The 25,083-nt window shown below is 42.4% G+C and overlaps 1 protein-coding gene across 2 annotated transcripts in view; it reads left to right on the forward strand.

Annotated features, from left to right (window-relative positions):
* The window catches only part of slka (STE20-like kinase a), a 119,316-nt gene that overhangs the window by 30,954 nt on the left and 63,279 nt on the right, over nt 1-25,083 (forward strand). For both annotated transcript variants that reach the window (XM_059947224.1, XM_059947225.1), the window contains exons 2-3: nt 21,923-22,087; nt 23,862-23,910. In XM_059947224.1, the coding sequence (XP_059803207.1) occupies nt 21,923-22,087; nt 23,862-23,910 (214 nt within the window). The remainder of the gene's footprint in view (nt 1-21,922; nt 22,088-23,861; nt 23,911-25,083) is intronic.

Raw genomic sequence — 25,083 nt, forward strand, 5'->3', positions numbered from 1 at the left:
TCCTTCCCTTCCTCGTCCATCATGCTGGGTTAAAAAGCTCTCCACAATAATGTTCTCCCCTCTTGAGCTTTTCAAGCTGAGTCAATATCAGTTTATATTTGGGAAACTGATATCCTGTGATATATAACCCTATCTCTAATCACATCTCTGTGCATTTTTGTTCCTCTGTCACTTGTTAACTGTTAGGAAGTGTGAAATACACCCTCAACAAAGTGACCACGGCCTTTGTTGTTCCAGTTCCCTCCCTATATGATCTCATTTGAGGAGCCTTCTGCTTGATCCTCCCTCAGTACTGAAGTAAGAAATGCATTCCTTTATCATGAATCCTCTTTTTAACGTCGCCTGAAAATTCTGTACCCTGGTTACTGAGTTAGTACTCCTGCCTGTTGTTAAACGATGACTCAGTAATGGCAACTATGTCATAGTTCCGTAGGTACCTACTGTATCTTACTAGTTACAGATTCTTTGCATTAAAGTACATGCAATTTGGTTTCAGCCCAGTATCAATCACTTGCATATGAATCCTTAATCCTTTGTTAATCTTTTTATTCCTTTTCCCTGCATTCTCAACACTCCCCCCAGATTCTTCCACTCTTCTGTGATCAATTGATTGGTGGCTAGTTAGCTAGCTGTTAGCAACAGGTGTTCAAAACTGCCCCATGCATCACCAGGACGAGCCCACCTGCCAAGGACATATATACAGAAAGGTGCTGGAAAAGGACCAGTGACATCATGAAGATCCCACCCACCTCACTCATGGACTGCTTGTCCCACTCCCATCAGGATAAAGGCTATATAACATCCATGCCTGACGCAACACCTTCAACCACTAACTCACCTCTCAATACCCCTAGCTACCATTACTGCATCATTTGCTGTCAGTCACATGTACAGACACTCCTGTGTCTAGCACAGGGTATCCCAACCTTTTTTATGCCATGGAGCCTTAACATTAGCCAAATGGTCCGCGGAGCCCAAGTTGGAAACCCCTGGTTTGGCATCACTTTATGGACATACAGTGAAACTATGTATATAAGCTATTTTATGTATTTATTGTGTGTTTTTATGCTGCATCAGATCTGAAGTATCAACTATTTCATTCTCCTTAACTGGAAATGGCATTAAACAAACATGAACCTTAAATCTTGAACCAAGCTATACTGTTTGGAATGTGGGAGGAAACCAGGGCACCCAGAGGAAACTCACAGAGTCACAAGGCAAATGTGCAAACTAACAGACACCATTCAAGGTGTAATTGAACCCAGGCCAGTGGAACTCTGTGAAGCTGTTCTACCTATCTTACTACTGTACTTGCTTTGCAAAATATGCAGTGTGCTGTGATAGTCATTCAGTTTAATTAGAGAAACTATCTAAAGATAAATTTGAGGTTGAATATGCATTTCAAACATGAGAAAATATGTAGATACTGGAAATCCAAGCAACACACACAAAATGCCATGCAGCATCTATGGAAAAGAGTGCAGTCAATGTTTTGGGCCAAGACTCTTCATCAGGACACTGCAAATGCTGGAAATCCAGGCAACACACCCAAAAAGCTGCATTTAGTATGTTGAGTATGCATTTGTTATGTTGGAGTTATCAGGACTGTACACAATGGATGGCATCTGGACTCTGTCAAGTGTCTGAGCCATGGTTTGTTATTCTGTGATGCAAAACATAACAAGCATAATGCAAATATAACTTAGAACTGCATGTCAGTCTGTCACGGTCAACGTGTGGTAGAGTACAGATATTTTCTGTCCTCAGCCATCCCCATCTCCTCTGGCTTACTGTAATGACATTGCTCTTGAATAGACTTTTTATCTTTGGGTGGGTCGCTGGCATACTTGACTCAAGCTGAGATCACACAAACACAGCCTCTGAGATGGACTCCTCCCTTTCCTTAAGATGGCTTGTTTCTTTTCTTCCTTGGTTACAGGCGCCATTTAATACATTACATAAGCTGATATGTTTTATTTTCCTGGTGCCATGGTTTTATGGTTTTAAAAATAGTTTGGATTGTGACAGCATGAGATTTTATTCAGCCTGAAATATTCCTGTGAGGTCATCTCATCAGACAGGCCTCAGTATAACAGGGCCCTTACAAAATACACATTTTACATGCAACACACATAAAATGCTGGAGGAACTATTTTACATTTCAAGGTTTCCTCAAGGAATGAGGCTGAAGTGTAAAGAGGCCCCAAGTTGCTTATTCCATTCTTTATTTTAATGGTTGGCGAGCATCACTCAGTGTTTGTCCTGTTCAGTATTAGATTATATACTTTGACATACTTGGATGTTTCTCAGTAAGCAATAAGTACATCACTGGGAATCTTGTATAACTTCTGATGCAAAAATAAACTTGCTTAATCTGTAACACTTATGTGCACATGATGTTATGCAAGCTATTTCCAGAGAATGTGCCTAACTTCTGGAGTTCTGATCTAGAGATATGACTTCAGTTCCCACCATAAGATTGGAAAAGTTATCTTCAATTAAATGTACCTGGTTTTAAAGAGCTGGCATTAGTAACATTATTAATGAATTTATATGCTATTCATCAGTAAGTCAGCCTTAACTAGTCTGTAGAGTGTAGAACAGTACAACACAATATGGGCCCTTCAGCCCACATTGGGCAGCCTGGGGTTGTTGGGCTGGTGGGGTCTGTATCCACACTGTATCTCAGACAAATATATAAATAAAATAGCTGTAAATGGCCATGGTGGGTGTGGGCTTGGTGGGCTCCCTGTTGAATCTCCTGCATTAGAGGTAATATTACTGTAGCTGGTGAACCCAACAGCCAGCAGGTCTCTGGGATACAGGAAGAAATGGTCACAGCTCAGGGAAAGCAGTGCAGTTATTAGGAGCAGACTGACGGGACCAGAGGTCAGGATGGAGCTGAGTTTCTGAGGGCTGTGCGATGGTAGCTCTGACTGTGGTTCCCTGGGAAAGTTACAACTCCAGTAACCTGTTGTTCACATATCCTAATGGCTCAGCCTTTGAATCACTGGGTCCTGATTAAGTCCAGCCTGCCTGCTCACCCCACTTACCCTGATGCATTACTCCTCTCCCCCCACCACCACCCGCCCACCGACACACTAAGTAGTTATTGGGGAGGTAGCCTGTTGCCTTACTGTATGATTCTCTGTTTCAGTTCCCAATTATTTCCATCTCATTACCAGGTTCAGACATTTCTATTGGTCTAAACTGCGGTTTCAGGGCAAAAATGTTCTATTAAAGCTCTTCTCAGTAGTTCTCTCTGCTACTGAACCTCTACCTGTCTGTTGGATTTTTTTATATCTAAACCATTGCTCTGGTCTTGAGACAGACAGACAGACATACTTTATTGATCCCGAGGGAAATTGGGTTTTGTTACAGTTGCACCAGCCAAGAATGGTGTAGAAATATAGCAAAATAAAACCATAAATAATTAAATAATAATAGGTAAATCATGCCAAGTGGAAATAAGTCCAGGACCAGCCTATTGGCTCAGGGTGACTGACACTCTGAGGGAGGAGTTGTAAAGTTTGATGGCCACTGGCAGGAATGACTTCCTATGATGCTCAGTGTTGCTTCTCGGTGGAATGAGTCTCTGGCTGAATGTACTCCTGTGCCTAACCAGTACATTATGGAGTGGATGGGAGACATTGTCCAAGATGGCATGCAACTTGGACAGCATCCTCTAACTGTAACTTTGTAACTTTGTTTAACTTTATGACCTTTATGATGCATTGGTAATCATTTTCCAATGTTCCTTAGATTCAGGATCAGTTCCTGAAGATTGGAGAGTGGCTAATGTTATCCCACTTTTCAAGAAGGGAGGGAAGAAGAAAACGGAGAACTATCGCCCTGTTAGCCTAACGTCAGTCGTGGGGAAGATGCTTGAGTCGATTATTAAGGACGAAATAGTGGCATATCTTGATGGCAGTAACAGGATTAGGCCGAGCCAGCATGGATTTACCAAGGGTAAATCATGCTTGACTAATCTGTTGGAGTTTTTTGAGGGTGTAACAAGGATGTTAGACGAGGGTAAGCCAGTGGATGTAGTGTACCTAGATTTTCAGATGGCATTCGATAAGGTGCCACATAGGAGATTGGTGAGTAAAATCAGAGCTCATGGCATTGGGGGCAGGGTTTCAACATGGATAGAAAACTGGTTGGCAGATAGAAAGCAAAGGGTAGCAGTGAATGGGTGTTTCTCGGACTGGCTGGAGGTGACTAGTGGGGTACCATAGGCCTCTGTATTGGGACCACAGCTCTTTACGATTTATGTCAACGATTTAGATGAGGGCATTGAAAACTATATCAGCAAGTTTGCTGACGATACTAAACTGGATGGCAGTGTGACATGCGAAGAGGACGTTAGGAGATACAGGGAGACTTGGATAGGCTGGGTGAGTGGGCAGATACTTGGCAGATGTCATTCAATGTGAATAAATGTGAAGTTATCCACTTTGGAAGCAGGAACAAGAGGGCAGAGTATTGTCTGAACGGTGTAGAGTTAGGTAAGGGAGAAATGCAAAGAGACCTAGGAGTCCTAGTTCATCAGTCAATGAAGGTGAATGAGCAAGTGCAACAGGCAGTGAAGAGGGCAAATGGAATGTTGGCCTTTATTACAAGGGGAATTGAGTACAAGAGCAAGGATGTCCTTTTGCATTTGTACAGGGCCCTGGTGAGACCACACCTGGAATATTGTGTACAGTTTTGGTCTCCAGGTTTAAGGAAGGATATTCTGGCAATTGAGGAAGTGCAGCTTAGATTCACTAGGTTGATTCCTGGGATGGCAGGGCTGTCTTACGCAGAGAGATTGGAGAGATTGGGTTTGTACACACTGGAATTGAGATTGAGAGGGGATCTGATTGAAATGTTTAAGATAATTAAAGGATTTGATAGGATTGAGGCAGGAAATATATTCCAGATGTTGGGAGAGTCCAGTACCAGAGGGCATGGATTGAGAATAAGAGGTCAGTTATTTAAAACAGAGTTGAGGAAAAACTTCTTCTCCCAGAGAGTTGTGGAGGTGTGGAATGCATTGCCTCAGAAGACGTTGGAGGCCAATTTTTTGGATGCTTTCAAGAAGGAGCTAGATAGCTTTCTGATGGATAGGGGAATCAAGGGATATGGGAACAAGGCAGGGACTGGGTATTGATAGTGAATGATCAGCCATGATCTCAGAATGGTGGTGCAGACTCGAGGGGCCGAATGGTCTACTTCTGCACCTATTGTCTATTGCAGGGGTGGGCAAACTTTTTGACTTTTGGGCCACAAAGGGTTCTAAAATTTGACAGGGGGGCCGGACCAGGAGCAGATGGACGGAGTGTTTTGGTAATACACCTCATAAGAGAAAATAAAATATCATGGGATATGTAGAAAACATGTGCTTTAATTTCAATTGAAAATGAACAAATGCATTACAACAAAATATCTGTCTTTGAAGTCCCATGGTATTTAGCTATTTATTGAAATGGCTTTTAAAACACTGAAAATTAAATGAATAAAATACAGCTTTTTTTAATAGTAACAGTTATTATTTTAAAGCACTGAAAATTCTGTTATCCTTCAAGATATTATCATCATCACTCTCCTCCTGACTGTTTATTTCAAAAACGGTAGGAGATGCAGGTCTACTTGTCCTGCTCCTTCTTATTCAATTGTCCCCTGTGCCAAAACTCGACAACGACCAGCACAAAGACAGAACAATGACAGCGCGCCAGTATGCAGAGCGCGTTATTTGATCTGGAGCACATTTTTTATTTTGAGAACGTACGTGCACCTGTGCACTACTCATGTCCATCACTTAACAGAAATGACATGTAACATGTAAGGCTCATTGAAAAACTATTTTCAAATGCATTTTTTACATAACACAATGAAGAAACTTATTTTTAATTTCAGTGGGAACAGTGTTGTTGGTCTCCCTTTTCAGCCAGCGCATCAAAGTCTGGATTTAGTTTTGTTGTGGCGATTCTCAGGATGGATCTGAGGTGTTGGTCAGTTAACTTGGATCTGTGGCTGGCTTTGTTGATGTTCATGACGCTGAACACCTGTTCACACAAATAGGTCGAGCCGAACAAAGAGTAAAGCGCAAATGTGGAGTAATACGCTGCACCTCAACAAAGGTCAATGTATATAGAGTGCGTCATCTATTGGGAAAACGCCAGAATTGCGGGGAAAAAATGTTAACAAGGTTTATTAATATAATTTCACCAAGTTCTGCAGGCCGGATTAAAAAGCTTAACGGGCCACAGTTTGCCCATGCCTGGTCTATTGTCTATTGTCTATTGACCTTGAGGCATAATTTGTCAAAAGCTTTGAAGAAGCCTTCATGAGCCATTGTATAAATAATTTCATTGTTACTTTATCTCAAATGATTCAGGGCAGCTTATTAGTATCTGGCCAAAGTTTGTGCCGGGGTTGAGGTTCTACAAACGTACTTTCCTTGATGAACCAAAGGCTGTACAGGTGCATGAATGGTGATGATACCTGTCTTGGTGTAAGATTGGCTCCAGTGACCTATTTTCTGGGGTCTCACCATGAGCCTTTGTTGCAGGAAGGTGGAGTTGTGCAGCAGTGGCAGGTCGGTACAAGCTATTGTCCTGCAGACTGCAAGGTCCATTCCTTCGTGCACTCAGCTGACAAAAGTGGCAGAGCTCAGCCTCAGAGTACGCAGCTGTCCCACGTGAACCACCTGCCTGATTGGTGCTGAGTTATTACTGCAGTCAAATCGATTGAACTAATCTAATTCCATTACGGCGTACTGATCTTGGGTAAGTAACCCTGCAGTAGCCTGGCTTTGATCTCCTCAATCTTGGATCATTTCCTGCCATGTAGACATGTATCACTCACCAATCATTCTGGGCAGAGCTCCAAAGGTTTCTACACTGAGGCCTCATCACTTACCTGATGGCTTCCTCCATCTCAACTTTGTCACTTACAATCACCTGATCTGCTCTGACATTAAAGTTATCCAGGGTATTGGATAACTCAAGGGAATTGGAGAGCAACTTTGATTTCAAGTTAACATTGGAGACACATTGCAAGTGACCTGCTGAGTGCTTCCAATGTTTTGTGCATTGCTTCACGTTTATTTTTTATTTTATTGAGATACAGTGCAGAATTGGCCCCTCCAGCCTTTGAATGCTAGCCTAATCATGGGACAATGTACAATGTCTATTTAACCTACCAACTGGTGGGTCTTTGGAATGTGGGAGGAAACTGGAGTGCCCGGAGGACACCCACGCAGTCACACGGAGAACATACAAACTCCTCACAGGTAGCGGTAGGAACTGAACCTGGATCTCTTATGCTGTAAAGCATTATGCTAACTGCAACACTACCAGTTCTGCTTTGTGAGCATGTCTTGAAGACTCACTAGGCTGAGGGATTTCCTTGTGATAGACTGCCATCCTCATGTCCTCGCTGCTATGGCTATGAGACAAGAACTCCCATGTAACCTCATTCGCACAGTCATGACATTCATAAAAATATGCACGTTCCTCAGAAATATCCAAAGAATATGATGGGTTGGGCAAGTTAGAAGCAGAGGAGTGGTGTTCAGTGGGAACACATCACCACTTTGCATTGCAGTAATATTCCACTAAATCCAACAAGGTGAATGACAAGACGATTGCTCCCTTTCACAATAGTGACTGAGGGTGGAATGTTGTTTATGTTTATTGAATAGCTAGTTGCTCAGTGAATAGCGATGTGGGACTTATGAGATTTGTAAGAATCTCTGGATCAGGCAATGTTGGCACAGTCTAAACTGTCAAGGGTAATGAAGCCCAGATTGGGACGTTTTGGTTCTGTGAAGTCTGTTACTGCTGTGGGTAACTTGATGTGTGAAGTATGGTGCTAGTATAGCATGTAGAATAATCAATGTGGCAGTTGGTGAAAATATTCTGAGCAACAAATGGATTAAAGATATTTGAATTGTTATTCTTGGTGTCTACTTTTGGGATTACTGATTTCAGCTGGAGCATGTGTAATCCCAAAAGTATATTGGTTTGTTTAATTTCTTCGCTGATAGGAACTTCCCTCCTGGTTGGCAGGAATTAGCTAATCGATGAGCTTCTTTGTTGGAGCTGGAGCCTATACCTTGAGAGAGAAAGCTGGAAAAATCTGAGCTGAGTCTGACTGACTCAATACCACAATCTCATGCATTAACTCAGAGCTGTTTCAGCTTTTCCATGAACTCACTCGGTGTTTCTGGAATAGGAAGTGAAAGTGCTGGTGTAATAGTACTTGGGGCATATTCTATAAAAACCCTGGTGTTTGGGTCTGTGAATGTCTGATAGTAATTCTTTCATTGTTCCGTGGAACAGCTAAGAGCTGCAGGAACCAATTGCTGGCAACCATGCATGGAACTTTTCACTGAGATATGCAGACACTTCCTCTTAATTTTTGCTCAGAAATCACCACTCGATGCTAGTTCTTCATTTGGAGTTCTACCCTTCTTGATCAATCCCAGTTAGCAACTTATGTGTAGGGGTTTTCCTGACTATCCCACTCTTCCTGTCAGCTGAGCAAAAATAACTGACAAAATATAGTATCAGAACTGTGTTGCACCGTGAGTTCCCTTGGGCTGTGTTGCTGCAGCTCTCCTCCTGCTCTTCATCTCACCCCATCGGAATTTCCTCCAGGGGATTCATGGTAAACCAGTGATAAGGGTTGAAGACTTGAGAACATCCAGCAGATCTTCTCAAAGGAGATCTAATCCAATCCTAGCACATGCAAGATTGCAGTCAGGCATAAAAATGCACTTCCTGTTATTGACAACCCCACGATGACACTCAGAGAGAACAAGAGGCTACTGTTTCATTTTTATTTTTAGTACATTCATTTGCAGGCATTTTTAATATTTTGTAATGTATAGTAATTTTTTATGTATTGCTCTGCACTGCTGCTGTAAAGCAACAAATTTCAGGACATATGTCAGTGATAGGAACATAGAAAACCTACAACACAATACAGGCCCTTTGGTCCACAAAGCTGTGCTGAACATGTTCTTAACTGAGAAATTACCTAGGGTTAGCCCTCTATCTTTCTAAGCATGTACCTGTCCAGGAGTCTCTTAAAAGGCTCTATAGTATCCACCTCCACCACCGTCACTGGCAACCCATTCCACTCACTCACCACTGTAAAAAAACTTGCCCCTGATATCTCCTCTGTACCTACTTCCAAGCATGTTAAAACTGTGCCCTCTCATGCTAGCTATTTCAGCCCTGGGAAGAAGCCTCTGACTATCCACACGATCAATGCCTCTCATCATCTTGTACACCTCTATCAGGTCACCTCTCATCCTCCATCGCTCCAAGGAAAAAAAAGGCCAAGTTCACTTAACCTATTCTCATAAGGCATGCTCCCCAATCCAGGCAACATCCTTGTAAATCTCCTCTGCACCCTTTCTATGGATTCCACATCCTATAGTGAGGTGACCAGAACTGAGCACAGTACTCCAAGTGGGGTCTGACCAGGGTCATATATAGCTGCAACATTACCTCTCGGCTCCTGAACTCAATCCCACGATTGATGAAGGCCAATGCACTGTATGTTTTCTTAACCACAGAGTCAATCTGCACAGCAGCTTTGAGTGTCGTATGGACTCAGACCCCAAGATCCCTCTGATCCTCCACATTGCCAAGAGTCATACCATCAATACTACATTCTATCATCATAATTTGACCTACCAAAATGAGCCACCTCAGACTTATCTGGGTTTAACTCCACCTGCCACTTCTCAGCCCAGTTTTGCATCCTATTAATGTCCCGCTGTAACCTCTGACAGCCCGCCACACTATCCACAACATCTCCAACCTTTGTGTCATCAGCAAACTTAGTAACCCATCACTCCACTTCCTCATCCAGGTCATTTATAAAAATCACGAAGAGTAGGGGTCCCAGAACAGATCACTGAGGTGCTCCACCAGTGACCGATCTCCATGCAGAATATGACCTGTCTACAACCACTCTTTGCCTTCTGTGGGCAAGCCAGTTCTGGATCCACAAAGCAATGTCCCCTTGGATCCCATGCCTCCTTACTTTCTCAATAAGCCCTGCATGGGGTACCTTATCAAGTGCCTTGCTGAAATCCATATACACTATATCTACTGCTCCACCATCATCAATGTGTGATATTAAATCTGATTCTGGAAGTGGCTGCATAATTATTCTTGAATCTAGCAGGTAGTTTCAAATAAAATTAACCATATTGGTGGGTCTGAAGTGGCACAACTTTTTACAGTACCAGTGACCCCGGTTCAATTCCCGCCGATGCCTGTGACTCGCTATGACTGTGTGGGTTTCTTCCGGGTACTCCAGTTTCCTCTCATAATTCAAAGATGTACTGGTTGGTAGCTTAATCGGTCATTATAAATTGTCCAGTGATTAGGCTAGGACTAAACGCAGCGGGAAACGCAGCTCGAAGGACCAGAAGGGCCTATTCCATGCTGCATCTCTAAATAAATAAACAAACAAATGTATTGTGTGATAAGGTAGGGTAGCACATTACTGTCTCTGAAGGGTGCCACTGAACCAGGTGAGGTTTGACTACAATCTGATAGCTTCATTATTACTCTGACTTAATTACCTTTTTAATTCCAGATTTACTTAATTACCTGAATTTAAATTTCCAACTGCCATTGTGGGATTTGAACTGCTACCCCTGGATGAGCAGTTCAGATCTCTGATTGTTAGCCCAGTACTGTACTTAACTATCACAACACAACACCATATCCTTCACAAAGATTACTTAGTTCCCAGAAAATCTTTGGGACTATGATCAGTGGCTGTGCTCTTACTGTTACGTGGCTGTACCAGAGCTACTGAGGACAGCTGGTAACACCTTCATGGGAAGTACAGACAATACAATTAGGTTCAAGATGCCCTGAACAGGGATATTTCTTGGAAATAAAAACAAACTTTTGGGAATATTCAACTGGGTAGGCAGAATCTTACATTTCTAGCATTTGTGGTTTTGTTTCAGGGATTTTTTTCCCCATTGTTTGGGGTCTTGTTTGCAAACTCACACAGCATCTTGACAAGAGAAAGAGATTACCTGTCTCCATGAAGGTCCTGGATCCTGTGATGCTAATCTTGATCCTCATGCTTCTTCCAAAATTATGGATGAATTAGTTCCTTTTCATTTCTTTCAGACAACCTGTGGTTTAAATCCTCTCCATCTTTTGGAATTACAATAAGATTCACAATGTAATATTTGAATACCATTAATATACAAGCAGAGTAACTCAAACCTCAGTGTCACCTGGATGGTCACACCAGCCAGAACTTTCAGCTACAAAGTCAGGGGCTGGTCACTTAATCCTGAGCTATGTGGAAATGGCTTCTCTCATGGGGAGGGGGAATCTCTGGCATCCTCTGCTCTGGGGATAGGGTGGTGGAGGGTGGATCGTTAGATGTATTTAAGGTGGGGATAGATAAATATTTGAAAGGTCCGGGACTTGAGGGTTGTTGGGAACTGGCACAGAAGAGGGGTTGACACCAGCATAGATCAGCCATGATCATCCTATGGGGTAGGCCTGAGGGGTCAAGTGGCCTAATTGTGCTGCTGTGTTCTTGTTTTTTTTATGTAGTTACAGTGAATATGTTTGATGATCCTTGGCCATACTTCTGTCTAATGGGATAGGAAAAGGAGTGCTTTTTGCTCATCGAACTCTTCAATGTTGTGTGACACTGTTCATGGTTGTGTAAATTAAGGGTAGCTTTGGTTTATTTTGGACATCTATACTTCATGCCAAACCAACTTGGTTTTAATGTGTTTCGCAGGAAGGGTAGTGCTCCATTCGAGGAATTGTCCAGCACAGGACGTACCATAGCATTAGGACAAGGTCCATTAGGATAGGAATCTGCTTCTTGATACAGGCTGTAAAAATACTGAATTCCCTGTCATCACCCAGGTCTCATCACCTGTGAAGCACCAGTAGTATTATAATCAGATTCAGATTCAGTTTATTGTCATTTATAAACCACAATATACAATGCAGTTAAAAAATGAGACAACGTTCTCCGGAATGATATCACGAAAAAGCACAAAACAGACCACACAAGAAAAACCACATAATGTTTGGTAATCCCCAATCCAGAGTCTGGAGAGGCTGCTGCGTATCGATATCGCGCTACCGTCTTAGCACGTTTCCCAGAAAGGAACTACAAATCCATCAGACAAACCTAAAGCTACGAGACATACACAAAACCACATAGTTACATATAGTTATAGTTAACATATAGTTTCAACAGTGTAGACAATACCATAATTGATAAAAGACTAACTGACAAAGACCACATAATTATAACACATAGTTTCAACAGTGCAAAGCAATACTGTAATCTGATAAAGAGCAGTTGTTTACTTTTTCAACTTGTGTCATGTAATTGCACCTTATTAGTTGTTAATTCACTTGTAATACTAGTTTATGTGTGAAATTGGAGTTATATGTACAGTACAGTGTTGGTCCAGAGGGACGTTGTTTTGTTTGGCTGTATACACATATACAGTTGAATGACAATAAACCAGACTTGAATTTGCACTTGAACTTCAGGAAGTAGCATTCATAAATGAGCATTAAAGGAGATGTTTGATCTTATTTTGTTAGGTGTTGCTAATATGAGTGATATAGTGGACTGAATACAATGTGGGTCAGGATATACTCACTATCCATACAGAATGTACATTCGCCACTGTCACCTGCTTGACTGGTTTAGATCTGCAAGGCTGAAGTTTCTAACACCAGCTGAGAGGTGGGGTGTGGATGAGTTATGCAGCTTGGCCAGAACCAGCCTAGTGAATACCAGAATGCACAATTTATCTATTGTCCCTTGAAATCTCCATTGAAATGAATGAGTTGCAGAACCTGTTAAGCCAGGTGCAAGATCTGTGAGTAGGTTTCTTAGCCCCGAGCAGGCTCTTACTGAAACTTTTGCAATGCAGTGCTCAGACAGATTTGCAAGCTGGAATCTGGTAGTGAGTGTGTGTGCGTGCGTGCGTGCGTGCGTGCGTGTGTGTGTGTGTGTGTGTGAAAGTGTTGGATTTGATTGAAATGTTTGCTGCAGATCGTCCAGTATTTACCAGGCACAGCGGTTAGCATGATACTTTACAGCACCAGCTGTAAGATTGGGGTTCAGTTCCCACCACTGGCTCTAAGGAGCCTGACCATGTGGATTTCCTTCAGGTGCTTCAATTTCCTTCCACTTTTCCAAAGATTATGGGTCAGTGTTAGTGACTTGTGGGCATGCTGTGTTAGTGCTGGAAGCAAGGTTATGCTCGCAAGCTTTCTGTTACACTTGCGGGCATTCTGCAACACATCCTTGGACTGTGTTAGTCATTGTCACAAATGGTCCATTTTAAAGTACAGTATGTTTTGACGTTTCAATGTACATGTGACAAATAAAGCTATGTTTTTTTATTGCATTGACTCTGACAGATTCAAACTGAGTAGTTCCAGGGCAGTAGCAGAAACCATTGTGTTACTTTAGAAAGTGGTCTGGTTTAAAACCTCAGGAAGCAAGTAAACACTGCTGCAGCTTATCAAGGCTAGTAGTGTGGTAGCGGCAAGTGGCTATCAGCATGTGCAGCCTCTTCACCTTTCCACTATCTGTCTAATGACACTTGTTCAAATCAGCTTGCTGATAATCTGCACATCACCCAGTTGCACGCACTGCAACCTTTAACAGCGTAAAAGGAGTCATTCGCAGCAGTGAGAGGACGGGAATGCTCTGCTAATGTCTGCGCTGAGTGATAAATGCAGTCTTTCCTTGGGTCGAGTCCACCCACTTCAGGGTCAGAGCTGTTGTTAGATGTTCTGATCGGAAGCAACTTCACATCTCAATTTCTCTGTGTTGAATAGATATTCCGGTATTGTTACACAGGCAATGGTGACAGCCGTATTGTGAACACCAAATGTAGTAAATATTGATGAGATATTGTGGCATCCAAAAGAGAGTGTCATGATGTAGGCCGCATTTATTCAATTTAGAATGATCAGAATCAGGTTTAATATCACTGGCATATGCCATGAAATTTGTTGTCTTTGTGTTAGCAGTACAATGCAGTACATAATAATAGAAATGGTGAGGTAAAGTTCATGGGTTCAATGTCCATTCAGGAATCCAGTGGCAGAGGGGAAGAAGCTGTTCCTGAATTGTTGAGTTTGTGCCTTAAGGTTTCTGTATGCATCTCTTAATAAAAATAGGGGAAGTATGATCTCTACTGTTCTTTTGCTAAGGAGCTTGTTCTTTATGTGAATGTTTAGTTTGTGTAGCATCCTGAAATCATTTTGAAGGAAAATCCTTCCTCAGATCTGTGTATTCCTCTCCATAGACGCGGCCTGACCTGCTGAGTTCCTCCAGCATTTTGTGTGTGTTGCTCTGGGTTTCCAGCATCTGCAGAATCTCTTTAATTTTTCTCATTTTACAGGGTTGTATTATGGAATCAGCGAGGCAGTTTATTTTGATGGTAAAGTTGTCAATAAGGCAAAACCATCTTTCTCTCAAGATAGCTTTGCTTTTGGATTTGAGGAAGTGAAGGGGAAGGTTAATATCTGATGAGGTGGTGAGGGTTCTATCACAGATAATGACATCAAAGGGTTGAGGTTAAGGAGCCAGCAGTGGAGAATGGCTTTTGGTTTAAAAAGTGTTTATAAAGAACAGTTAGGGAAGTAGTGAGATTGAAAGGGATTGCAGGCGTGGGTGGCAGATCCTCATTTGAGATCAGGACAAGACATGAAGATGTGGCTGTGGGTTGAATGAGTTGCATTGTTATTTGGAGGGAAAGGTTTGGGGAGGTTGAAGGCAGTGAGTCTGAAGGGCAAGGAGACAAGAGACCAGGAAAGGTTGAAACACCTGAATGTGGGTTCTGTGCAGAGATAGAGGGAGGGGAGGGGGTGATGGGAGTGTGATCATTGGAGAGGGTGGTATTTTCAGGGAAATGTTTTGTGGTTTGGTTTGGGGTGGGTGAGGAGAGGACAGGAGAGAAGCTGAGATACAAAGGACAAAGCCAATTGTCCCACTCAGTTCTTGCTGTAGAGGCAAGGTCATCCAGTCTGTGGATTAATGGTGGTGTTGAGAGAAGCAAACTATAAACAAAGGTAAAAGCTATGAAATGAGGGCAGTGAGAGAGAACCCTTATGAAGGAAGGTACATCTCTAGTTTTCTGCCTCAGAGAGCTTCAGATTCTAGTTCCTTTGAGGTATTTAAAGCAGAGGCAGATGACATTTCATAGTTTGAAGGGTTTGTATTGAAATTGGTTTATTATTGTCACATGTACCGAGATACAGTGAAAAGCTTGTCCTGGGTACTGTTTACTTAGATCAAACCATTGTACACTGCATTGAGGTAGAACAAGGTAAAACAGTAACACAACACGGAAGACAGTGTTACAGAGAAAGTGCAATACAGTAAAACAATAAGGGATAAGTTCATAACTAGGTTGATTGTGAGGTTGAGACCATCTTGAGAACCATTAAGTACTAGAGAATCATTCAACAGTCCTGTAACTGTGAGGTAGATGCTATCCTTGAGCATTTGAGGACTATGGGGATCTGGCAGAAAGCAGGAGAAGATGAAGCATGGAGTAAGGTCACAAGTAGTAGGGTTGAGTGGCCTTAGAACACAGAACATAGAACAGTGCAGCACAGGAACAGGCCTTTTGGCCCACAGTGTTCTGCCAAACTAGCTAAAAAGTAAATCAAAAATACCCCAAAACTAATTCCTCCTACCTACACAATGCCCATATCCTCCTGTCTTTCTCATATTCCTGAGCCCACCTAAATGTCTCTTAAAAGCCTCTAATGTATTTGCCTCTAGCACCATATCAGGCAGTGCGTTCCAGGCATCCACCAGTTTTTTTTAAAAAAAAACTGACCCCTCACAATCCCTTTGAACCTACCCCCTCTCACCTTCAATGCATGCCCTCTGGTATTAAACATTACTACCCTGGGAAACAGATATATCCTCTCTACTCTATCTATGCCTCTCATAATCTTATAAACCTCTATCAGATCTCCCCTTAGCCTCTGCTTCTTCAAAGAAAACAACCCAAGTTTGTCCAGCCTCTCATGATAGCACATGCCCTCTAGACCAGGCAGCATCCTGGTAAACCTCTTCTGCACTTTCTCCAAAGCTTCAACATTCTTCCTATAGTGAGGAGACCAGAACTGTAAGCATAATTCCAGATGTTTCCTAACCAGGGTTTTATAAAGTTGTAACATAACCTCTTGACTTTTGAACTCAGTTCTTCGACTAATAAAAGCAAGTATTCCATAAGTCATCTTAACCACCTTGTCAACCTGTGTAGCCACTTTCAAGGAGCTATGAACTTGGATCCCAAGATCTCTGCTCAGCAACACTGTTAAGGATCTTGCCCTTAACAATGTGTTGTCTCCTTACATTCGCCCTACCAAGGTGCAACACCTCACATTTAACTGAGTTAACTCCATCTGCCATTTCACTGTTCATATCTGCAACTGATCTATATTGCATTGCATTTTTGCCTGTTTTCTACACTATCCACAACCCTACCTATCTTAGTATCATCTGTAAACTTACTAACCCACCCATCTACTTGCTTTGTCATGAAACACAGGGCTTTAGGAAGTGTTCAATAGATTTGGCTGTGCTAAGGCAGAGAGAAAAATTGAACTAGGCAGCTGTGATACACACAGAGCATTGAATTACTGAATCACACATTTTCAGGAGATCCTCCCTGCCTTCTTCCCTCTTCTGGTCACTCAGCCAGTCGACTTTTGCCCAAGGCCCACAGGCTTGGCCCTTCTGGTGATAGACCTTTGTTTCAGCCTGATTTTTTTCCCACACAACTTACCGTGATTTTGTTCTTTTTGTCTTTTTTGAGTAGCTTTCACACATCTGCAACAGGTCAGGAGTCCTCTGCTACATTCACATTCAGTCCCACTAGCTCACTATCACTACTGATGTCCGTTCCCTCAAAGGTTTCAAAGTGCATTTAATATCAGAGTATGTATATAGTATACAATCTGAAATTCGTCCATTTCACAGACATACAGTGGCATGCAAACGTTTGGGCGTTAAAACGTTATAACGTTAAAATTTCTGTTACTGTACTGTGAATAGTTAAGTGAGTAAAAGATGACCTGATTAAGCAAGATTACTTTTATATTTCTATCTTTTACAGTTTCAAAATAACAAAAAAGGAAAAGGGCCGGAAGCAAAAGTTTGGGCACCCTGCATGGCCAGTACTTAGTAACATCCCCTTTGTCAAGTATCAGAGATTGTAAGCACTTTCTGTAGCCAGCTAAGAGTCTTTCAATTCTTGTTTGGGGGATTTTCACCTATTCTTCCTTGCAAAAGGCTTCTAGTTCTGTGAGATTCTTGGGCCGTATTGCATGCACTGCTCTTTTGAAGTCTATCTACAGATTTTCGATGATGTTTAGGCCGGGAGACTGTGAGGGTCATGGCAAAACTTTCAGCTTGCGCCTTTTGAGGTGTGTTTAGGATCATTATCCTGTCGTAGAAGCCGTGCTTTTTTCATCTTCAGCTTTTTTATAGATGGTGTGATTTGCTGGTATTTAATTGAATTCATTCTTCCCTCTACCAGTGAAATGTTCACTGTCCCAAAGCATGATCAATCCACCCCATAGTTAGAGAGGTGTTCTTTTCCTGAAATTCTGCACCCTTTTTTCTCCAAATATACCTTTGCTCATTGCGACCAAAATGTTCTATTTTAACTTCATCAGTCCACAGGATTTGTTTCCAAAATGCGTCAGGCTTGTTTTGATGCTCCTTTGCAAACTTCTGACACTGAATTTTGTGGTAAGGATGCAGGAAAGGTTTTCTTCTGATAACTTTCCCAGGAAGGTCATATTTGTGCAGGTGTCACTGCACGGTAGAACAGTGTACCACTACTCCAGGGTCTGCTAAATCTTCCTGAAGATCTTTTGCAGTCAAACTGGGGTTTTGATTTGCCTTTCTAGCAATCCTATGAGCAGTTCTCTTGGAAAGTTTTCCTGATTTTCCAGACCTCAACTTGACCTCCACTGTTCCTGTTAACTGCCATTTCTTAATTACATTACGAACAGAGGAAACGACTACCTGAAAACGCTTTGCTATCTTCTTATAGCCTTCTCCTGCTTTGTGGGCATCATTTATTTTAATTTTCAGAGTGCTAGGCAGCTGCTTAGAGCCCATGGCTGCTGATTGTTAGGACAAGGTTTGAGGAGTCAGGGTATTTATAAAGCTTTGAAATTTGCATCACCTGGCCTTTCCTAACAATGACTGTGAACAAGCCATAGCCCTAACAAACTAATTAAGGTCTGAGATCTTGATAAAAGTAATCTGAGAGCTCAATTCTTTTGGGGTGCCCAAACTTTCGCATGCTGCTCCTTCCCTTTTTTTTTCACTCTAAAATTGTGCAAAACAAAAATAGATAGATAGATAGATGGATACTTCATTCATCCCCAAGGGGAAATTCAACATTTTTCCAGTGTCCCGTACACTTATTGTAGCAAAACTAATTACATACAGTATTTAACTCAGTATAATATGATATGCATCTAAAATCACCCTCCCAAAAAGCATTAATAAATAGCTTTAAAAAAAAATTCTTAAATAGTTTACTAAAGTACATTGAGTGGTAACTTAAGCTCAGTCCTAACCCCGGCACTTAATATGTCTTGCCCCTGGTGGTTGAATTGTAGAGCCAAATGGCGTTGGGGAGTAATGATCTCTTCATCCTGTCTGAGGAGCATTGAGGAGCAAATAATACACTAATCTTGCTTAAAATGTTGAAAAGAATGTTTCATCTTTAACTTTATGACTTTTGGAGATCATTTCACCTTCTACTCACTTAACTATTCACAGTAACAGAAATTTTGACCAGGCGTGCCCAAACTTTTGCATACCACTGTACATGAAACAAAGAAACTCCACTGGACGATAGAAACATTTATGCCTCGAAGCTCTCCCTTCCCCTTCCTTCACACAAGGAGCTGAAAATGCATCGACCCTGCCAACCCCCACCTCACCACGAGAGCAGCAGCAGAAGCACCAGGAGTCCATCAAACTACAGTTCACAAACCAAAAGCTGATGGAGGAACTCAGCAGGCTAGGCAGCATCTATGGATCTATGGGAAAAAAGTACAGTCGACATTTCATGCTGAAGAGTCCTGCCGAAGGGTTTCGGCCCGAAACATCGATTGTACTTTTTTCCATAGATGCTGCCTGGCCTGTTGAGTTCCTCCAGCATTTTTGTGTATTGCTCAGATTCCCTGCATCTGCAGATTTTCTCTTTTTTGTGACAGTTCACAAACCAGCACTTTGGTATCTCAGACAAGCTCTCTCTCTGTCCCCAGCAAGGGAGAGAGAAGTTGCTTCTGCAACAGCAAGACCAGCAATTCATTGTTTTGACGTATCAGTAGTTTCAGTAGTTCCATTTAATATCAGAGAAATGTATGCAATATACATCCCGAAATTCTTGTTCTTTGCAGACATCCATGAAAGCAGAAAAGTGCCCCAGAGAATATATGTGTTTGTATCTCTCTCTCTGTACAAGATTGGTACAATCTTCCGTGTTGCTTCTCTAGGTCCCCCATCTTGAAGACCAACAGGCTCTCTCTTCATTGAGAAAGAGAGAGGGCTCGTTCAAGTACAGGGTCCTCTCTCCAACAGCAGCCAATGATTAGCAAATACACTGTCTGCTGTCTCCTGTTCCAGTCTTAATGTTCCAGTTTCCCACAACATTTCAGTCAACAAAATTGGTGAGGAACCATCTTGCAGCAGGATACTAGAGCCCCTCACTTCCTCTTTGAACTGACCAACTGGTCTTTCTCCATTACCACTTCTGTGTTCTCCACAGCTCAATGTATTCTTACATTGAATAACTTCTGTTTTATTTGTATTCACGTTCTCCAAGTAAAGATTTGTAATGAAAATGTGTTCCTTCTACAGAATGGAAGTGGTTAAAACCTTGCCAACCATGACACTGAGGCAACTACAGATCAGAAGGCAACTGGGCATGAAAGGTGCTGTCACCTGAATAGGTGGGAGGGTGCAGAAAATAGGGGAATAGAAGGGAGTCCTTACAGGAAACAGGGTGAGAGGAGGAGAGGTCAGGAGTCGGTGTAGGGTTCATCTTCCTTACCTTCCAACGCACTGCTCTCCCAATTCAATGGATTATTCTTTGTAATTACAGTCTTGGTGGCTTTGTGGAATGCTAATATGGAACACATTAGGGACATTTAACGACTCTGAGATAGGCACGTAAATGATAGAAAAAATTTAGGGCTATGTGGGAAGGAAGTGTAAGATTGGTCTGAGTAGGCTAAGAGGTCCCACATCATGGGCTGAAAGGCCTGTACTGTACTGTGCTGTGCTGTGCTATGTTCAATGTGATGCCATCACTGCATACATCTTCTCCACTTTCAGCATTCTGTAAGGACTATTCTCTATGAGATGGTGGTTCACTGCAGCAGCCATTTCCCATGATACGTTCTTAGGCAATGCCCTTACTCTCTGTCCAGGGATCGAAGGATTCTGTCAGGCAGAGCGAGATTCAGTTGTATCTCATCCAGTTTTGTTTATGCATTTACTGCGCATATTGTTTCCTTCTTACATTAGAGAAACCAAATGCATGTTGGGTCATCTCTTCAGAACCCCTCTGTTTGGGGAAGGGTGACTGCATTCCTCCATTCTACACCACTGACTGTTCTGTGGCTTATACCAGATATGCAGAGAATGTAACATTCACACCCTCCCGCTCTACTAGCCTGGAGTATGTTGTGCAAGGGAACACCCTTCCACCCTGCTGGCTGAATTAGAGAGTATTAGCTATCAGGAGAGGTTAGACAGTCTTAGGTTGTTTTCTCTGGTGTGTCAGAGGCTGAGGGGAGAGCTGATATAAATTTATAACATTATGGGAGGGGTAGACAGGGTAGTTTTTGTGTAAATGTCGAATACTAGAGGCATAGATTTGTAATGGTTGAAGCAGAGTTTAAAGAGTTATTTAGACAGACATATGAACAGGCAGGAAATGAAGGGACATTGACCACGTGCAGGAAGGTGGTGTTAGTTTAGCCACTATCAGTACAGACATGGTGGCCCAAAGGGGCTGTTCCTGTGCTGTACTGTTTCACATTCTAGTAGCCTATAGCATCTCGCTCAATAGTGCACCCTCACACTCTTGTCTGATTATCTAGCTTTTCCATTCAGATTGGCTAGTCCTACAAGAGTAAAATACTCTAATTTGTGAAATCATAGATTTTATCTCTTCACATCTCTGCTATCAAACCTTTCCATAATGTGAAAGAGTTCTGTTTGGTTACTATTTGCCATCTCTTTTCAAAGGACCCATGGCTTTGTTTCTGGATTGTTAAACAAATGACTTCTCACACCGGCTCGGCCCTTCAGTCAGATTCTGTCTGGTCTTTTATCTCCATGCCATTTTCCTATACCAATCTCACATCCCTTGATGCCTATATGTACATGGTGACTGAGCCTCCACAGTCCTCTTGGGCTGTATCTATCAGGCTACAACACAGAAATGTTCAGTACCCTTTGGATAAAGTCAAGAAGAATTCCTTATCTTTATAACCCCCTGCAAGAGGAGTAGGTCGAATACTGATGCTTTCACTTGAGATTGAGTCCTTTGGTTCTAACTCCCCTGCGGGAAGGAGCTGCTTTACAGTATATCCCTCTGAAACTGTTACATCCAAATGATTTCATTCCTAAACTATCCTGCCAGCATACCCACCTCTGCAGCACTGCTAGGAATCCACCTCGTGTATCCATGCTGGGCAGACTGTGGTAAGGTTAGCTTGCTTTTGCCCAGGATGATCCCATGCACCCCCGATGATCCCTCACCATTGCAGTGTTCACAATTGTCATTGACACAGCAGCTGCTTGCATTCTAACGCGTGCTCACTTATGTACACAGGCACAGAACAAACAGACCGGAGTCCTTGCTGCTGCAAAGGTGATTGAGACCAAGACTGAGGAGGAGCTGGAAGATTACATTGTGGAGATTGACATCCTGGCATCCTGCGACCACCAGCACATTGTCAAGCTGCTCGATGCATTTTACTATGAAAACAAGCTGTGGGTAAGAGCGGTGCTGGGTTAAGCATCAAGAATCACCTTTATATTCACCGTATACATTTACACGTGTAAAGAATTTGCTGTGATGTGTTGGTCAGGGTGTAACATGCAAAAAAAAACAACATTCAATAATTATAAAGAATGATATAATAAAGTTAGAGGTTAAAGTACAGATATGGAATAAAATATGCATAAATACATAAATACCAGCATGTATTTACAATGTAAACAGTGTTTATAAACAGTTGTTTAAAGTGTTTATGGTACAGTGCAGTAACGGGGTAATAAATTGAGGGGGGCTCACTAGAATAGTTGATAAACACTCTGGGAGGGATGGATCTGACTCATCTGAGGGGCTGTGCCTCTGAGAAGGCAGCACCCTCTCAGTACTGCACTACCATAACGCAGTACACTGGGAGTAAATTGCTGTGCGGTTGCTAAAGATGTTTTAACCCACTTCAATAAAGTGTGGACAGTGTGCTTTTGCAGTGACAGTGCTGCCTTATGGAACAAATCCTCTGTAGTTTTGTAGAATTTGGCTGCTGCCACCTCCCCAACCTCCATCTTGTGTGTCAAATACCATTCTGACTGGTTTCCTGGTTCGGCATTACAGAACAACCAATTGGAGAGAGTCATAGATAGCATGGTGCAGTGTGTTCCTAGGCCTGTGTCAGGAACAGTGTATGCTGTTAAGATGGAACCACAGCTTCAGTGGCACATTTTATTTCACATTACAGTTTGAAAACCAGAATAAAAATTGGTCTTATCCTCAGCCATGAAGCTCAGCCTCACTGCATCTAGTCTGTTGAGACCACTAATATTTCTATGGGTTTCAGTATGTTCCTTTGTTCTTCTAAACTCAAGAGAATAAAGTTCTAGTTTAGCTTAGTTCACCTTGTATGATAATCCCCACCCCCTCCATTTCTGCAACCAGGCACTGCCTGAGGGATTGGTGTAAGCTTGAGTCACTGGCAAGGGTATACACAACTGCTTGAGTTGCTCGAGTACAGGAAACAACGGGCTGAGTGCTGGCATTAATACTGATGGATGCTCGCTGCTCTCTGGCCACTGGAGATGTGCTGAGCTGAATGGCCCATTTCCATGCTGTGTGACTCTCCTCAGTCAACGTCTCGTTCCAGATGTACCGGATGGTACAGTTGATGAATGCTCTCTCCAGTCAGACCCTCCTTTGCCTGTTTCCAGTATTTCTGCCTGAGCTGGTGCTGCAAATTCTGTCCTGAAGTTGCATGCAGACATCCTCCATTGTTCCAGCTCTGCATCATTTGTAAAGAGTTGCTAGACTGTTGGAGAAGGCAGGCAAGCTCACCATTCATCTGTCATCTTGAGCAGCAAGCCATACTACTCAAGAAAGAGTTGGGTGGGAATTGGAACCTTTGTGCAGGGGACCTTTCTCTGGCCATTGGGTTTAACCACTTAGTAAATGGCTGGCTCCGTGGTTCAGTAAAACACATTGAACTTCCACCAGCCTACAGAATCCTACAATATCACAAAGAGCAGAGCTTAGTGGTCCACTGTGACTGGTAGCCAGTGTGCATTCTCACTTATCTAGTACAGCTAGTAACTAGAGTCCTTTCGTTCGGCTTTGGGTGAATTCTGTCCCACATGACTAACTTTGAGCAGATATGTGCTGGATGTGTGCAGTTCACACCATTGAATGTTCTTTTACTGAGTGAAAGGTGAGTGTGATTAGTTGCTAACCACAATATTGTTGCATGGCCTGTGGCACTGTGTTTCTAACCACTGACCTGTCCCCACAGATCCTGATCGAGTTCTGCGCTGGAGGGGCGGTGGATGCAGTCATGTTGGGTAAGTTGTGAGCACTGATCTAAGGTCAGCATTATTCTCCATAGACAGTTACATGCATTAGGAATTAGTTTGTGTTGATCAGGGTGCAATATGCAGCAAAAAAACACAACATTCAACAATTATAAAGAATTATATAAAAAATATAAAAAATAAAGTTAGGTTAAAGGATAGATATGGAATAAAATGTGCATAAATACATAAATGCCAACATGTATTTACAATGTAAGCAGCATTATAAACAGTCGTTTATAGAAACTCCCATGCTATACATTCTATTGCTCCATGCTGAATAACAAAGAAAGTCCGCAGAAATAAATCTTGGGAATTAAAACCCTGCTCAGCCAGTGGTAATCATTTCATATCCACAACTGCAGCAAATATTCATAATCACACCTGTCCCCTTCATTCACTCACCCCTCCCACTCTAGTGTTCAATCCAGACATTTTCACTTCAACACAAGCCCTAGACAGGAAGTGCACTACCTCAGCTCCCTGAGAAGTGACATCCATTCCACTGTCCTCAGAAATTCTCTTATACTTGACTGCCATCAGTGGACCCTCAGCCACTGGGCACCTGGCCCATCCTTTCACCATTTTAGTTACCACAGTGACGTAGCAGTTAGCGCGGCCCTATTACAGTTCAGGCCATCAAGAGTTCAATTCTGGCACTTGTATGTTCTCTCCTTGACTGCAAGGGTTTCCTCCCATAGTCTAAAGACATCCCGGTAAGTAGGTTCATTGGTCATTGTAAATTGATTATGATTAAGTAGGTGGGCTGCTGGGCAGTGCAGCTGACTGGGCTGGAAGAGCCTGTTCTGCACCGTACCTCAAAATATTTTCAGATTTCAGATTTTTAATATTTACTTTTTTTAGCATTTAGAATTCTATCATATTGCCAGATTTTAATGAAGCAATATTCATTAATGTCATGGAGCACTACAGCACAGCCACGGGCTTTCCATGCCCACCGCGTTGTCCACCCAGCTAGTCCCAAATTCCTGCGTTCAGCCCATAATCCTGCAAGGCCCTCTCCTCCATGGACCCATCCAAACATTCTTCCTTTATGTTTTTGTCTCCTCATGTCAGACATTGTACAAATAAATCTGTTCCACCTGTAGTGTGGATCCAATATGCTATGCAGTTTTACTAATATATCTTCTGTCTGAGGAGAGC

This window comes from Hypanus sabinus, chromosome 22 (assembly GCF_030144855.1).
Source record: "Hypanus sabinus isolate sHypSab1 chromosome 22, sHypSab1.hap1, whole genome shotgun sequence".
Taxonomy (NCBI): domain Eukaryota; kingdom Metazoa; phylum Chordata; class Chondrichthyes; order Myliobatiformes; family Dasyatidae; genus Hypanus; species Hypanus sabinus.